Genomic DNA, 16,390 nt, shown 5'->3' with positions numbered 1-16,390 from the left:
GTCTTTTTCTCTTATCTTCTCTTTCTTTCTTTCTTTCTTTCTTCCTTTCTTTCTAGTAAAGCAGACCATCCAAGTCTTACTCTTACTTTATTTTTATCCTTTCTACTTCCAACAAGATTCCACTCTATTCTTACGTTTATTTCTTTTATTTTGTAACGATCGCATACTCCCAACCACCCACTTGGTTGCCTGCCTTCTTCTTCTACTTCTTCTACTTCTTCTTCTTCCTTTTCTTCTATTTCTTTTTCTTCTTATTCGTCTTTTCTGTGCTCAACGCGTGCACAAAGCACGGCAACGTATTTATTCACCTTCATATTAAAGCTCTTTTACTCCTCCTTCCTTTTCTCACAACTCCCCACCCACCCACCCACTCTACCCCCTTCCTTTCTCTCTCTCTCTCTCTCTCTCTCTTTTTCTTTTTCATTTTTTCTTTCTATCTTTGGAACTATCTCGCGGTTTATTTCTTCTCTTTTTTGCACGTTCCACCGTAACCATGCCATATTTTTTCGATATCGAATTTTCAATATATTAAAGGTATAGCATCTCTCCTACACTACTTCACCGATGCAACTTTTCACGGATATTTAATTTTTATTCTTACGTAGAGGCAGACGATATCCGTTTATTTGAATTTTAACAAATTTGACTACCCTTGTCAATAAGAGAGAGAGAGATCTCGTTAGATATTTTAATAAATATACGATAGTAATAATAATAATGATTTATTTTTATATGATGTTATTATGTTTTAAAAAATATTACAGAAATTATTCCTTTCTTTCCGATTGATTGAAAAGGGATATCATTAATTTATTTCTTTTTTCATTTTTAGACATTTCGTATATTTTATTCATGAAGATTTCAGAAGATCTCTTACCAATTCATTTCTTTTCCAATATTTATTTTTTTCACATTGATCGCACTAATATTTAATGAATATCAATCGTCAAGAATTTGTCCTTTTCATTTTTTTTTTTTTTATATTTTATATTTTTAGACGCTTCAGATTTTTATTCATTTTTATTTCAACAAAATTGTATTAATTTATTTTACATTGATCATTGATAATATTCAATGTATATTAATTACGAACAATGAAAAAAATTGTCTTTTATTTCGTTATTTAAGATATATTTTATTTATTTCCTAAAATCTATTTCTTGTTTTTTTTTTATTTTTTTTTTTTTCAATGTTGAAACGTAACTCGCATTAACAAAGACTTTCATCGCTCTCCCTCTCTCTCTCTCTCTCTCTGTTTCTTTTTCTCTCTTTCCCCCTTCTTCCCACAGCTATTTTCCATATTTCCCCGATACCGAGACTTTGACGTAAATCGAGTTTCACCGAGAAAGCCAGCAACTCTTTACAGCCGGATATTCGGAGCTACCTTTTATGTTCACGTTCGATAGCCGTTTATTTACAACTATAATACATATTTCTTTGAAAAGTTTTTCGCGGCTTCTGGAACGCATGCATAGTGAAAGCAACATTTTTAACAATCGAAAACTCATCTCGAAATAAAATAAATTTGATTTTTTCTCCTCGGTAACCGCAATGAGTAGCAATAATATTATACTTTTCATTTCTTTTCATTTCTTTCTTCTTCTTCTTCTTCTTCTTATTCTTCTTATTCGCGTATATACGTGAAACGTATAAAAAAAAAAATAAATAATAATTTAATTTATAACGCATTCGAAGCAAGGAAAACCAATAACAACGCGTGTCTTTGAATATTCATGTCATTTTTCTTTTTCTTTTTTTTTTTTTTTTTTGGAATATTCTTTTTCTTTACTCGCAAGCGAGAAATACGTGCAAAAGAAACGAAAACGAAAGGATAATTTAATAAATCACGTTTACGGCAAGGAAAAACCAATAATAATGTGTCTTTTAATATCCTTGTCAGTTTTCTTTTTTTTCTCTCGTCATTTTCTTTCGCGAAACACACGCGAAAATACGCGTGCGATAGAAAAATATGACGCATCTTATGCACCGATAAACCGATAATTAATATCGCGAATTTAAATATATCTTTTTACATATTTAAAATGTCGGATTTATAACGATTTGTAAAGAAAAATCGTTAAGTACGGTTTATTTTTTAAACAATATAAAAATATATGTGTCTTCGTAATAATATGTAAAAAAATTCTGAACATTAACGATCGAGTCGCCGAAGAAATCTTAATGAAGGGAAAAAAACGTTCGATAAGATTAAAATAACGTTCTCCAAATTTTAAATCTGTCCAACTTCACAATCTGTGACACTTTCATTAATTAAACGAAATTTTTCTAAAGGATTTTCTTCTTAAAACTACAAACTTATGCATAAGATGAAAGAAAATGAAGAAGGGTTCGTGTAAGCAGTAAGGCAGAATGTTTGGGTAGTCAAAATATTAAACGTTCGTGTAGCAATCTAGGGATATTAATAGGGTAATTAGTTGATAGTCCTCGAGAGAACCGATGGGGAAGCAGGTGTGTGCAAGGTTTATACTTTCACGTACCGTGTGCATCTCGCAAGGGTCTTTTCAGAATCTAGTCAGCAACTGTAAGTACCATAATCTCTCTCCCTCTCTCCCTCTCTCCCGTTCGTTCTTGCTTCTTCTTGCCATTTCTAACATCATCCTAGAAGAGAATCCTTTTCACCTAACAGCTTTATCAAGTATACCAGTTTAATACCGATAAAGTATTATTCCCTGTGAACATCGTCGAACGCTTCTTAGATATGTATGTGTAGGTGTGTGTAGGTGTGTGTGTGTGTGTGTGTGCGTCTATCGATCTAAAAGCATCATGGTTATGACGAGACGTAACCATTTTTCTTTTCACCATACTTTATTTTTCTGTTTTTCTCTACTTTAAATATATATTTTTTTTTTTTTTTATTAAAAATAATCTCGCGTTTTTTGGATGAATATTAAAATTATTTGTCTCGAACGGATCAATTGTCGCGCGTTGAATAATTTTCTTTCTTTCATTTTTTTCTCTCTCGTAAGATATAAAGAAATTAAATCTACGTTATTATTTTTTTAATTGAAAAAAAAAGAAAAAATAGAACGCTCGTACTGTGCGAAATATAAAAATTGTTTTACAATCGATTGTCGCGATAAGAATATGTTTTTTTCTTTTCTCTCTTCCCAATCGTAGAAAAAGAAAGAAAAATGAAACGAAGGTAAAAACATTTCAATAAAAAGGAAAAATATAAATAAAATAAAGAAAAGGGTAAGAGGGTTATTGCGACAATAATTAGAAATTATCGAGAAATATTTCGGTCTGACCGAGTTTCCTAATCTCGACACGATTTTCACGGTAATATTATACTTCGGTAATGCTCGTTAATTTTTTTATTTTCTCCTTTCTTTTTCTTTTTTCTTTTTTACCTCATTTGTCGTGATATATTCGTTTGAACGAATTCGAAGCAGGCTTGCACGTTCGTTCGTGCGGTTAAAGAAGTGTTTAACCGGTATAAATAAAACGAGTGGTTGAACAGGAAAGAAAGAGAGAAAGAGAGAAAGAAATAAGCAAAGAAATGAACAAGAAAAAATCCGAAAGAGAGTTTTACATCTAGAAATATATAACGACGCACCAACAGTTGCTATTTTTTTATTATTATTATTATTTCTCAACGTTTTATTAAATTTAGCTGACGCACGACTCGAAAATGTTACAACCTAAAAAAGGATACTAATCGTACTTACTTTCTTTATCATTTTTTCGTTTGTTTCTAATTGTTGTACCCGTGTACCTACCACTACTCTTTCCTCTATATTTTTGTTTGTTTTTGAAATATATATTTTGTCTCTATCAGATAAATTGGATAATTAGGGAATACTTACGTTTATATAGGAAGAATAAGAAAATGGGTTAGCTTATTTTTGTATGAGAGTAAGTTTCGTTATGGTTAAGGAAAAAGAAAAGAAAAAATATAAAAAAGTATATTTAGAATAAACCGAAATGTAGAAAGGAAAGAGCGTGCATGTGTATTTGTGTGTGTGTGTGTGAGAAAGAGAGAAGCTAATTAGCAGCGTGAAATGTGGCACGCGAGACGTATGTAAATTAGAACCAACGAAAACAGTTTTCTTTCAAGAATGGCTTACACTCGAATAATGGCCTTTCCGAATAATCAAAAACTTTAACTCGACGACGACGACGTCGACGACGACGACGGCCTCAACTCGTCTCCGCTTAGTTAAGAACAGTTTTGTATAATTTAATTGCACTTGAATCTGACACCTTTTGGAAAAGTCAACGACGAATATTCCGCTTAGTGTATCGCGTAAATTTTTAAAATACATATATATATATATATATATATAAAAGTGATTCGTCTGAGAACGATTATGCTTTTAAGGATTAGAATAAAATATTCGAATGTTCTTCAAAGAAAATCGGCTTTTACGATAGAAGAAGAAGAACAGTAACGTTCATCCTTCTTTCCACTTGCATTATTATATTTTCACCGAATGTTTTATCTCTACAAAGAAAAGTATCTCGTAAATTTTTAAATAAAATTTGTCCCGAGTTCTATATTGTGTGCGTGTGTGTGCGTTTTTTTTTTTTTCTTTAGTTCGTAAATATTTTCGTTAAAAAATGGTTCGGTAAGGACAAAAATGTAGCATCGTATCGCCATTATCGTTTCTCAACGTAACTCTCCCCTACGATTTATCGTCGCTTATTGAACTATTTATATACACGTACACACACATATAGATAGGTGTACACACAGGTGAATACATAGATGTATATCGTTCAGCAGGTTTCGAGTTTCGTTGGACCACTCGGAACTACGAAGTAGGGTCTGCGTTGAACAGCCGATATAAACTTGGTACTTCTCGCGATAAACGCAACAACCACGGACGTTACGTCGTTTCAACTTTTTATCGGTTTGGAAAGATACTTTGTACCTTCCTGGATTTCGAGAAACTAACTAAGAAAAGAGAGGGAAGGGAAAAGTAAAGTCTAACGCAATATTATCTCGATTTTCCTTTTTATATATATATCTATATCTCGTTTCAGCGATCTTTGCGTTGGGATCCTTTTAAAACGTACGACGTTAAATAAATCTAACGAAGGAAAAACAACCCTTAAAAGTATTAGAAAAAAAAAAAGTAACGTAATACGAAAAGGTTAGAGCGTGTGGGTGGGAATAGAAAAACGGTTTTGCCGATGTTGTAGAGATATCAAAGATCTCGAAAAAAAGAAATTCTTTTTATTATTTTTCTTTTCTTTTCCACCCTTTTCCTTCTATCTATCTACTCGCTCGTTCGCTCCTTAAGATTTTAATGGTTGTAAATCTATGCGCAAATTTATCTCGCAAAGTACAAACTACGGTTTAAAACGAAATCAAAATAGGAGAGAAAAGTGAAGAAAAAAAGAAAGAAATAAAGAAAGAAATAACACACAAACACGTAGGTCGGTTATCGAAGGGCTAAACCTTTGCGCGATATTTCGGGTACCAAGTAAGGTTCGTGAGTCAAGGTAAGGTGTAAAGTCAAGAGGCAGAACATTTTCGAACGTGAGTACACAGATTGGATGTAAGAGAACAGAGAGGAGTGGGTATAACGAGGAAGGTCGTTGAATCAAGTTCCACCTCTTGAACTCTCTCTCTCTCTCTCTCTCTCCTCTCTCTCTCATTCTCTTTATCTTTCTCTTCCTCTTTCTCTTCGAAGACGGTTGGTTGGTGAACTTAGGTAGAAGGAAAGCACATAGAAAAGGGAAAGGTGGTGGATGACGTTAAAGGGTGTAGTGGTGGTGATGGTGGTGGTAGTAGTAGTATCATAGTAGTAGTAATAGTAATAGTAGTACGCCGTTCGCGAATAAGAAAAAACAGAAGGAAAAGGAGGAGAATCCTCTTGATGGTACTTGCACCAAGCCAGTATGTACCGCGGCTTGGGGCTGTGTCTTCAAAAGTACTGAACTAGCCTCTCTCTATCTATATGTATGAGCTAGAACGTGTAACAATAAGACGCTAAGAAAAAAGTCCACGTACATAGACAAATACATACATACATACATACGTATACCTAGAGAAAGAGAGAGAGAGAGAGAGACAAACGCAAAAGATAGTTGCTACGAAGATAGTTGGCTCGAGTTGGCAAAACTTTGGCCGACGTAGTTTTCCTTTAACCTATCTCTCTCTCTCTCTCTCTCTCTCTCTCTTTTTCTCGACTTTTTTTCTTTTACTTACTTACGTTAGTCTTTCTCTCTCATTCTCGCGCTTGCTTTCCTATTTCTATTCTCCAATTTCCCCCACCCACCCCCCTGACTATTTTCCTTCAGCTAAAGTATTTTTCGGTACGGCCTTATCAACGTTTAGTCCTTTGAAAGGACGAAACCACAGATGGCAAAACCCTACGGTTGCATTTCCTTATTCACCATCTCTCTTTCTAATTGACTGACTGACTCTAACTGTCTCGCTTTCTCACTCATTCATTCATTCATTCATTCATTCACTCACTCGCTCACGCCTAAGTTTTGCGTGCGCGAGCAAGCTTCTTCTTCTTCTTCTCCTACACCATCACCACCACCACCACCATCACCATCACCACCCTACACCACCACCACCACAGTCTTTCTTACGAGCTCGGCAAACTCGTTAGCGCTCGCTCACTTAGCGAACTCGTTAAAGCTGCCTAAGTAGTGAATTAAGCATATATCTTTCTCTCGTCTCTTCTTCTTCTTCTTCTTCTTCTTCTTTCGCTTCTAGTGTTTGCGCGTTTAGTTTTGCTTCCACCTCCTCCTCCTCCTTCTCCTGGTACTTTGCTTTTTCCCCCTTTCCACCTTCTCTACCTCTTCCTATTGCTTTTTCTTATTCGTTCACGACTTTTACTTCTTACCTTTCGAAAACTTTCGGATTTCCTTTATCGAAACTTCTTCGTTTTCTTCTTCTTCTTCTTCTTCTTATTCTTCGAGGATAATTTTACTTTCGGATATTCCCGTGTTTTCTTATTCCCCCTTCTTCTATCTCACGTTTAACGTGTATTTAAATATTTATCAATTTATCTCGAAATTCGAATCGAATATTACCGATCGAATTATTATTAACATTTGTATAGATAAAAAAGAACAAAAAATACAATGTATATAATATTAAATATATTATATATGTGTATATAAATCTCTCACATTATAATTTTACACGCGCGAACACTTTTATTATTACCCCAATACATTCCTTCTTTTTTTCTTTTTACACACGCATAAACGTTTCTCTCTGATATCGTATTCATTCAACCTTTTAATGAACATAAAATCGAGCGTATAATGATAGAGAGAGAGAGAACTTGAAAACAGATTGAATTTTTCATCGGTCCAACGAGGCGTGCGTGCATATCGAAATTTTGACGCACCTATCATCCCTTTCCGCGATATTCATCGATGCGATATTTATATTTATCATTTATATTAAATCGTTATTAATTGATATGATCGACGATCGACGATGACGATAAAGAAGACGAAGTACTAACATTTTATTGTTATTCATTAATTTTCTCTTTTATAACGTCGCGAATTATCCTACGAATTTTCGTATTAATTTTCGTTTAGAAATATACGAGCGGGCTAGAAACACGTTTCGATCGGGTAGCGTTAAATGAAGTTTTACGGGAAGATCAAAGCCGATTTTTATTTTCTTTCTTTTTTTTCTTTTTTTAATCGTTTTCATCAATTTCCCCCCCTCTAGTCCCCTCCCCCATTCCCCATCCTTGGTTTCTTCGTTCTCATATAAACCGTGCACGCAACACATATCACGCGTAATCGTTTATTCAAAACGTTGTTTAACATAGAAAATATATAACGAACGCGTTTATAATTTAACGAGAAAAATTAATATATAAATATAAAATGTTAGGATATAATCTAGGACGATCCGTTCATCGATAAACTTATGGTCTCGCTTACGTAATATTACGTACTTTGCTCGTTTAACGCGTTAACGTATTCCGTTTCGTAGCAAACCGTATCCGGTCGAGTCGCTTTCATTACCGGTAGGAACGTTTATATCTGCGTTCTCCACCGGGGGAAGTTGGAAGTTAGACCAATTACAACGAGAGATGCCTTAAGGCCTTTATCTCGTTTCATCTTGGTGGTCTTTGATACTCGAAATGTCTTCCCTTCCCTTCTCTTCCCTTGCCATCCCTTTCCCTACCCTGTCTTTCGAGTTTCCACTCATCTTCAATATTTACCACCCCCTAGTGGTATTAAAAAAAGAAAAAAAGAAATATTTAATACGCGAACGAAGAGACAAATTGTAATTTAATGTAATCAAAATCTATCTTTTTATCCAATATGCAATAGAAAGAGGATTCCGCTTTTTTATTTAATTAAATTCTTTCTCTATTGACAATGTAATCTCAATCAAGAGAGTGAGAGAGAGAGAGAGAGAGAGAGAGAAAGAGAGAAAAAATGAATTGAGTGCAAACAAAAATGCGTAGGACCGAAAACAATAGAAAAATTCTCCATGACATTTCGAATGGAAAAAATAACAACAACAACAACAACAACAACGATAACAGTAACAAAACGAAAAAAGGGAAAAGGTAACAAAAATTGTCGAAACGTTTCAACAAACGATTTATCTAAAACTCCATTCAGAATCTTTCGCGAATTCTGGGTAAACCGAGATACTCCGTGAGGTAACAAGTTACGTGACTAGTCAAATATATCTCTATCTTATCGGTGATAGAGAGTTCAAAGAGAGAAAAGAAAAGAAAAGAAAAGAAAAGAAAAGGAAAAGGAATAAAAAGGGAATACAAAAAATGGGGCTTATAGATTCGATCGATGTTAAGAAAGGGTAGGAAAACGAATAAGAAAAAGAAAAAGAAAAAGAAGAATAAGAAGATAAAAAAAAGAAACAAATCAAATAAAATAAAATAACATAAAATATGAGAATGAGGGATTAGTTTGATAGTGATTGATAGACGGGGAATGGGGGGAGGGGAGAAAAGGTATCGGTATTAAAATAAAAAAAAAAATAAAGGAAGGAAGAGAGGGTGGGGCGTTTGTTCGGTGGTGATGATTGTGGTGGTGGTGGTGGCGTTTGAGAAGAGTAGAAAATAGGAGTTGACAGTAACGTTTTCTTACGTGCGCGCAGGTGGAAGCACTTTCGAGAAGCATGAGAGCTACAACGGTTCCCTGCTGCAATTCCATCGCGTCGAGAGACGACAAATGGGGGTGTATCTCTGCATCGCCAGCAACGACGTGCCGCCGGCCGTTAGCAAGCGAGTGACGCTCGCCGTGAATTGTAAGTTCGCCTTCAAACACCACCCTCTTCCTCTTCCTCCCCCTCCCCCATTCCAAACCTTTTCCTCTCTTACTTTTCCTATTTTACTTCTATATCTTTCCCTTCTTTTCTTCTCTCTGATTTCCGATCGTGACCCCTCCCCCCCTCCTCCTCCTCCTCCCACCCAACTCCCAGCCCCCTTTTTTCTTTTCTACCGCGAAAATACCCTTTTTCAAGAAACCAATGTTGTACCCACACCTCCTCCTACTCCTTTGTACCTACTTACATATCTACAAGAACTACGAATTGTCCTCCTCTACAATCCTTCTTACTTTACTGTTACTCTATATACGTGTGTATGTGTTCGAATTCCGTCAGGGTGTGTGTGTGTTTGTGTGTGTGTGATGTAACGACCTGGCACTGCGGACTACGACGCGTCGAAAGGTTGAAGACGCTGACCGTCGACTTCGACCAAACTCAATTCCACCCACCCTCTCTAACCACCCCCTTCCTCTTCCTTTTCTTTCATCCCTCTCCTTACCCCTTTATCCTGCGATCTCTTTATCGATCACTTCAGATTCTTTCCTTCTTTTCTATTCTTTTCTTTTCTTTTCTTATCATTTTCCTTTCTTTTTTTTTCTTTCTCTCTCTAATGCCGTCTTTGAAATTTCTCTCTCTCTCTTTCTCTTTCTTTCTATCTGACTCTCTCTCTCACTCTCTCTCTTTCTCTCTCCCTCCCTCCCTATCTCTGTCTCTGTCTTTCTTCATCGTACTTTCCCGTGAAACTTTGATGTTGAATTAATCCCATCGTATGCGGGCTCCCGCTGTTCGGTACAAAGCTCAGCTATTAATTACGCTATTGTCATTATCATAATCGCGATACTTCCGGTTCATTGTTCCGATCACAAAGAGATGTAACGAGACTTTGTCGCGCGTACCAAAGTTTCCTTAACTACAGGGTAATATTGTTGCTGATAATACACTAACGTGTAGGTGCTTTAACGAAGTATTATGTATATATATTTATATATATATAAGAAAATGTTATACGTATCTTTTATATATCCTATTCCTTTTCCTACTTTTTATCTTATTAACGAAGAAAATAGTATAATATGTTAAGGTAAAAGAATGAAAAATAATAAAAAGGAAATATCAATTTGTTTTTTCTAATTTATATACTATATACTTCCAAATAAGAGAAAATTAACAAGAACAATTTGTACTTTTATGATTTTTCATTGTAAAAAAGAAATGTTTATACTATTTTCGTGCAAATTTCTTTATGATTACAAAAGGTAATTTAATTTGGAATGGATTTATTTTACGGAAAGATGCGTTAAATTTCATTGTGTATAAGATTAATTTTTCAAATGCAAAAAAATAAGTATAATTTATGTGAATTGAGATTATATTTTTCAGAAAAAATATTATATACTTTCTTTCGAATTTTCATTTTCTCGGTTATCATCGATTTTCTCGCATTGCTTTGCCCAAGGGAGAAAAATTATTTTTATATTCTTTTTCGAATAATAACGTTGACGTATGTAATAACGAAATAAATTTCGTAGATGGTGTTGCTGCTTTTTAAAAATTTACCGATTATTCAAATGTTCTAGAATATCGTTGAAATTTGTTCTATTTTATTATTTGTCACGTTATATTAACTTTAAACACGTATCGACAGTTTAAAGTATGATCATTTATACAAATAATAAATAAACATATTACATTATCTCGTAAAATATAATATAATACTTTGTCGAGGAGTATCTCCTCGCGAGTTTGTTAAATTTGATAGGAAAACCGATTTTTCGAAGGGTTTTAAAATACAACGACGACAACGACAACGATGACAAGGTACGGGATGGGCAAATCGATTGCATCGGTGAGTCGCGCTTCAATGCGGACTTCGAAACGACTGTTCGGAGAATATAATTTCTCTTTCTCCTTCCCTTTTTATCTTTCTATCTCTTTCTCATTTTCCTTATCCGTCTTTGAACGTTTCTATTACGCGCGTATACATTTCTCTATATATTATTATTTTTCTTTTACCTGTACGGTGTGTCCTACGTTTCTAGCTAGAGTCGCTTTTGTTTCCTATTAAGGTATTGCGATGAGAAATAGCAACGTGCATAATTAAATTGGTTGCCTCGAGTATGATTAGAAGAAAATATAGAATACCTTTCTATCCCTCCTTTCATTCAACCACCCATTCAACCACCCAACTTCCCTCACCACTCGCTCTTTCTCTCTATCCATCTTTGTCTTTCTATCTTTCTGTCTCTTTCTCTTTCTCTTTCTCTCTATTCCTTTACCTTTATCTCTTTGATATTACTAGTGAATTAAACATAGAATTGGAGTGCACTCCTCCTCTCGCAGCACCGAAATAAGCTACGACGACGTTACTTAGTTTATGGAAATACAAACGAACATCTTCAAATTTCACATATACTATAACCTGATAGTACTTTTGATATCTTACGTGATTAATTCCAACCTCTACTAGTCTGTGCCATTTCAACGAAATTCGAGATCGTAATTCTAAATATTTTCCCTTTTCAAAGTCATTCGAATATTAAATATAATCTAATTAAATCTCGAGAGGGAAGGAAGAAGTATATTCTTATCGCGAGAAATTCATTCGGTATCGTAATTAAATGTTTAATTTGTTTTCTTTTCTTTTTTTTAAAAAAAGTCCTAATTCCTAATAATTAAAATATATTTTAAACAATTGTTAATTGTTCTTGTAATGTAATATTTTTTATTGCAAATGAGTATTTTATCGTAAGAGAAGTATACTTTGACATATTATAACTGATAAGAATATTAAATGCAAAGAAGAAGGGTCCCAGCCAAAAATATTACTTATAAAAATAATTATTGTATTTTTATATATATATATCTTTTGCAGGTACGAATATTTTTGCGATAGATCAATTTTCTCATCGTTTAGGTTTAAATGATATTCTTTTAATAAGAATAAAATGTTTCTCTGCTTTTTCAAATAAAATTGATATCAATTTGAAGGAAAAAAAAATATCAATTATTTACTATTTATAATTGACACGAGTTATACGAATATTCCAGTGAATTAATTCTCACCTGATAAAATAATCTGTTATAAAGAAAATTTGATAATCTTTTAAATGTATTCGTTGACACGCGCTCGATTACCAACGATTTCTATTTGTCAGAAATGTTTTTTAGTCTCCCAACCTGCTCCCCTCCTTTCCCCTCGAAACCAATCATCCGAGAGAAATATATTTTTCATTCAACAACAACAACAACAACAACAAAATCATAAAATAAAACAATATCTACTACTGCCTAGATAAAATTTCGTTTGGCCACGTACTCGAACGAGTGAACAAACGAATAAACGAACGAGTGAACAAACGAGCGAACGACAAAACGTGTTTCACCTCGAATAATATTCATGTTAGATTTAAAACATGTATATATACACGTATATATATATATATAGAAAATGATCGTGTTACTTTCTCGTGAATGGTATCTTAAACATTTTAGCCTTTCGTATATTATATCATCTTTATATGTTATAAATATATATATATACACTCGCGTATTTCAAATAAACAGAACGGTACGAATTATTCGGAAAGTTATCCAACCTTCTCGTTCAAAGAAAGAGAGAGAGAGAGAGAGAGTAGTACTTGTACCCTGGGAAAATTCGAGTTTGACACAGTCAAAAGCGTATTAACGTCCATCGCATGTCTCCTATCTTATCTCTTTGGATTTACGTTTCGCGTTAGAAACTTCTCTATCTGTAAATGGACGTATATCTACTACTACTATTACTACTACTACTACTAGTACTATTATGGTGTACTCCTTACAAATGGATCATCATGCATATTTACAAGATAAAACCACCATTGGCATAATAATCGTCGAGTAATCCTTTCCTTAAATTTAACCGATATTTATTACTTCTAATATAAGTTAAATTTATATTTAAATCATTCTCGCACATATTTATTAGAGTATTATTTATATTGAAAAACATAGAAAATATTTTCTGCCAAGCTTTCAATACTATTTTATTTAAAATCGTATTTATTGAATTTGATTAGTTGCACCAAGCGTGACGGTACCGAATCAGCTGTTAGGAGCACCTTTGGATACTGAAGTAACATTAAAATGTTACGTCGAAGCATTTCCAAATACGATCAATTATTGGATGAAAAATCGTCGTGGAACTAACGACGAGATGCTGTTGGAAGGGTGAGAAACCATCTATTATCTATTTATTTATTCATTTATTCATTTATCCTTTGAATCTAACGAAGGGAAAAAGAAAAAAGTCAATCTTTCTTTTGTGTGTTTTATTTTGACTTCTTTTCTTTAGGTTTATATATATATATATATATTAAAGATTCTTTGTAAATAATTCTTTGGTAATTCTTTATCTTCATCAGTCTTAGTTAGGGGATCATTTTAATGAAGATTTAAGTTAGTAATCCATCGTTCGTTATATACACACAGACCTAAGTACAGTGTTCGCGAGGAACGATCGGGTTATAAAGTCCTAATGGAGTTGGCGATCAAAGGATTCACGGAACAGGATGTGGGTAGCTACAAATGCATCTCTACTAACAGTCTTGGCAGGGCCGATGGTACCTTAAGATTGTATGGTATGTTGGATAAAAGGGCAACTAACGTTTAAGAAAGAATTCTTTCAACGAATTCATTCATAATGTATTATTCGATAAAATGTAAAATAACGAAGTAACTTTATATTATACTTTTAATCACGATTATTCGTCAAAATAATTCTTCCTTAAATATTTTCATGAATAATAATAATAATAATCATCATCATTATCATCATTATTTAACAATTGATATATCAATGATAATTAATTTTTAATTGAATAATAAGTTTCTTCGTAATTTGAATGAAAAATTGTTCCTTTTTATTTTTTCTTCTTTTTCTTTTTTTTAATTTCTTTTTCATATCTACTATGCAACTTTTATCAAATGATTTTAAACCATGGTTTGTGCCCATACTCTTACTCGATACTGCATCATGTTCGCAAACGTAACAAATTGTTTTATCAATCTCTCGGTTCTATTTTTTCTTTTTTTTTTTTTTTTTTGTAATCAAATTTTAAAACGTACAGAATTTCTTCTACATTTTCGTTCATTTTTAAAAGCACGATAACTTTTGACCGAGCAAACAAATATAACAACGTATTGTTTTTAATTACACTGTGATACGTCAACTTTCAAACGTACCCAAGTATTTTTGAATTTTTATTGATATCAACGAAGTTATGCTATGCCGAATATGTCTATACAAGAAAATACGAAGAAACTTTATCCCCGAGTCAATGCATTTCAAAAATTCGTATACCAAAGGTTCTACTATATACTTTTTTTTATTGGATCGGTTTAAATGAATACGACTTTGTTAAAAGAAAAGAAAAAAATGTTAATTGAAGAAATAAACAAAATATTATTTATCACAATACGTTCGTAGCATTCTCTACATATTTCTTTGGTTTTAATTTTAATTGGTTTGATTTTAATAATTTTAATATTAATATATGCATTCGTACGCGTGACAAATATGTGTGCGTGTTCCAAAATGTCATTAAAAATAAAGAAAATCGTCTATCTTACACGTTTAGTACAAGCACGTAGTCGATATATCGACGTAACGCTTATCCCTTGACTGTTACAGAGATCAAAATCGGCTTGACGAACAGAACGTCTCGTGGGAAGGAACATGTGTCTATCATAGGCGGTGAGTGGATTACTCGATGTCGCTTGTCAATATCGTTCTATTTTTATCTAACATTTAATATTATTTATATCTAAGGGAATAACATATTTTATATTCTTAAATGACAAAATAGGTGGACGTTTGTTTTTTACAAAAAAAAAAAAAAAATTATTAACAACGATCCAATAATATATTTTATATCATATATATTATTTATATTATTATATTTATTGCATATAATTTATATATATAATATTATTCTTACTCGAGTATATAAGGATAAGTGCATTTAATAATATTTATATCTAAGGAAATAATATATATTCTTAAATGACAAAATAGGTAGACGTTTGTTTTTTACAAAAAAAAAAAATTATTAACAACGATCCAATAATATATTTTATATCATATATATTATTATATTAATATTTTATTGCATATAATTTATATATATAATATTATTCTTACTCGAGTATATAAGGATAAGTGCATTTAATATTATTTATATCTAAGGGAATAATATATATTCTTAAATGACAAAATAGGTAGACGTTTGTTTTTTACAAAAAAAAAAATTATTAACAACGATCCAATAATATATTTTATATCATATATATTATTTATATTATTATATTTATTGCATATAATTTATATATATATATATATATATATATATATATATATATATATATATAATATTATTCATACTCGAGTATATAAGGATGTGATAAAAATAAAAATAAAAATGAAAAAAATAAATATAAAATTCTCTTTTTTTTTCAGGTTTAGCAGAAGCCGCTCAAAGTTCCGGTGCAAGCAATGCAAGTGGAAAAGTTCCAGGATACACTAGCAGCTTGTCGCATATTCTATCGATGTTTCTCTTCATACCGGTACTCTGGCCACGGTGAAGAAAGGCATCCCTTCCTGTTCGCTGCAAAGTTGCTGAGTACCGGATGATTGTGTGCCAAAAGAGAGGGGTTTCTCCATAAGAAGAAAAAAGAAGGAGGAGGGAGTTGGAAAAATAAAAAAAAAATAAAAATTTACGCGAAAGTGTCGTTCGAGCGCGAGAAACGTGTGTCTGTCTGTCTGTCTCTGTCTGTCTGTATGTCTGTTTGCCTGTACCTACTAATGTGTGTCTGTAGGTGTGCGTGTAATTTGTGTGTAAGTAAAAAAAAAAAAAAACGAAAAAACAAAAAAGGAGATTAAAAAGCGAATAAGAAGAAAGCAAAAGATGGAGGGAGGAAACGTGAAGAAAGTGAAAGAGAAAAATAAGAGATATGGAGAATAGGGAAAGATAAAAGAAAAAAGAACAAGAAAAAAAGGTAATAATAAAATAAAAATAATTAAAAAGCTCTTCTCCTATCTTCCTTTTCCTACTCCTACTACGCGCCGAACGAGAAGAAAATTCTTAGAGATCAATG

At 32.8% G+C, this 16,390-nt stretch overlaps 1 protein-coding gene across 2 annotated transcripts in view; it reads left to right on the top strand.

Moving 5' to 3' along the window:
* The window catches only part of LOC122514272 (lachesin-like), an 81,997-nt gene extending 65,831 nt beyond the window's left edge, over nucleotides 1–16,166 (top strand). For both annotated transcript variants that reach the window (XM_043630985.1, XM_043630986.1), the window contains 5 exons: nucleotides 9,086–9,235; nucleotides 13,315–13,465; nucleotides 13,727–13,875; nucleotides 14,928–14,990; nucleotides 15,753–16,166. In XM_043630985.1, coding sequence (XP_043486920.1) covers nucleotides 9,086–9,235; nucleotides 13,315–13,465; nucleotides 13,727–13,875; nucleotides 14,928–14,990; nucleotides 15,753–15,877 — 638 coding nt within the window. In that variant the 3' untranslated portion in view covers nucleotides 15,878–16,166. The remainder of the gene's footprint in view (nucleotides 1–9,085; nucleotides 9,236–13,314; nucleotides 13,466–13,726; nucleotides 13,876–14,927; nucleotides 14,991–15,752) is intronic.
* Nucleotides 16,167–16,390: the final 224 nt, after the last annotated feature.

This window comes from Polistes fuscatus, unplaced genomic scaffold (assembly GCF_010416935.1).
Source record: "Polistes fuscatus isolate 324 unplaced genomic scaffold, CU_Pfus_HIC Scaffold14, whole genome shotgun sequence".
NCBI classification, from domain to species: domain Eukaryota; kingdom Metazoa; phylum Arthropoda; class Insecta; order Hymenoptera; family Vespidae; genus Polistes; species Polistes fuscatus.
The sequence above is the reverse complement of the archived record's forward strand: the minus strand, read 5'-3'. Positions and strand labels throughout refer to the sequence as shown.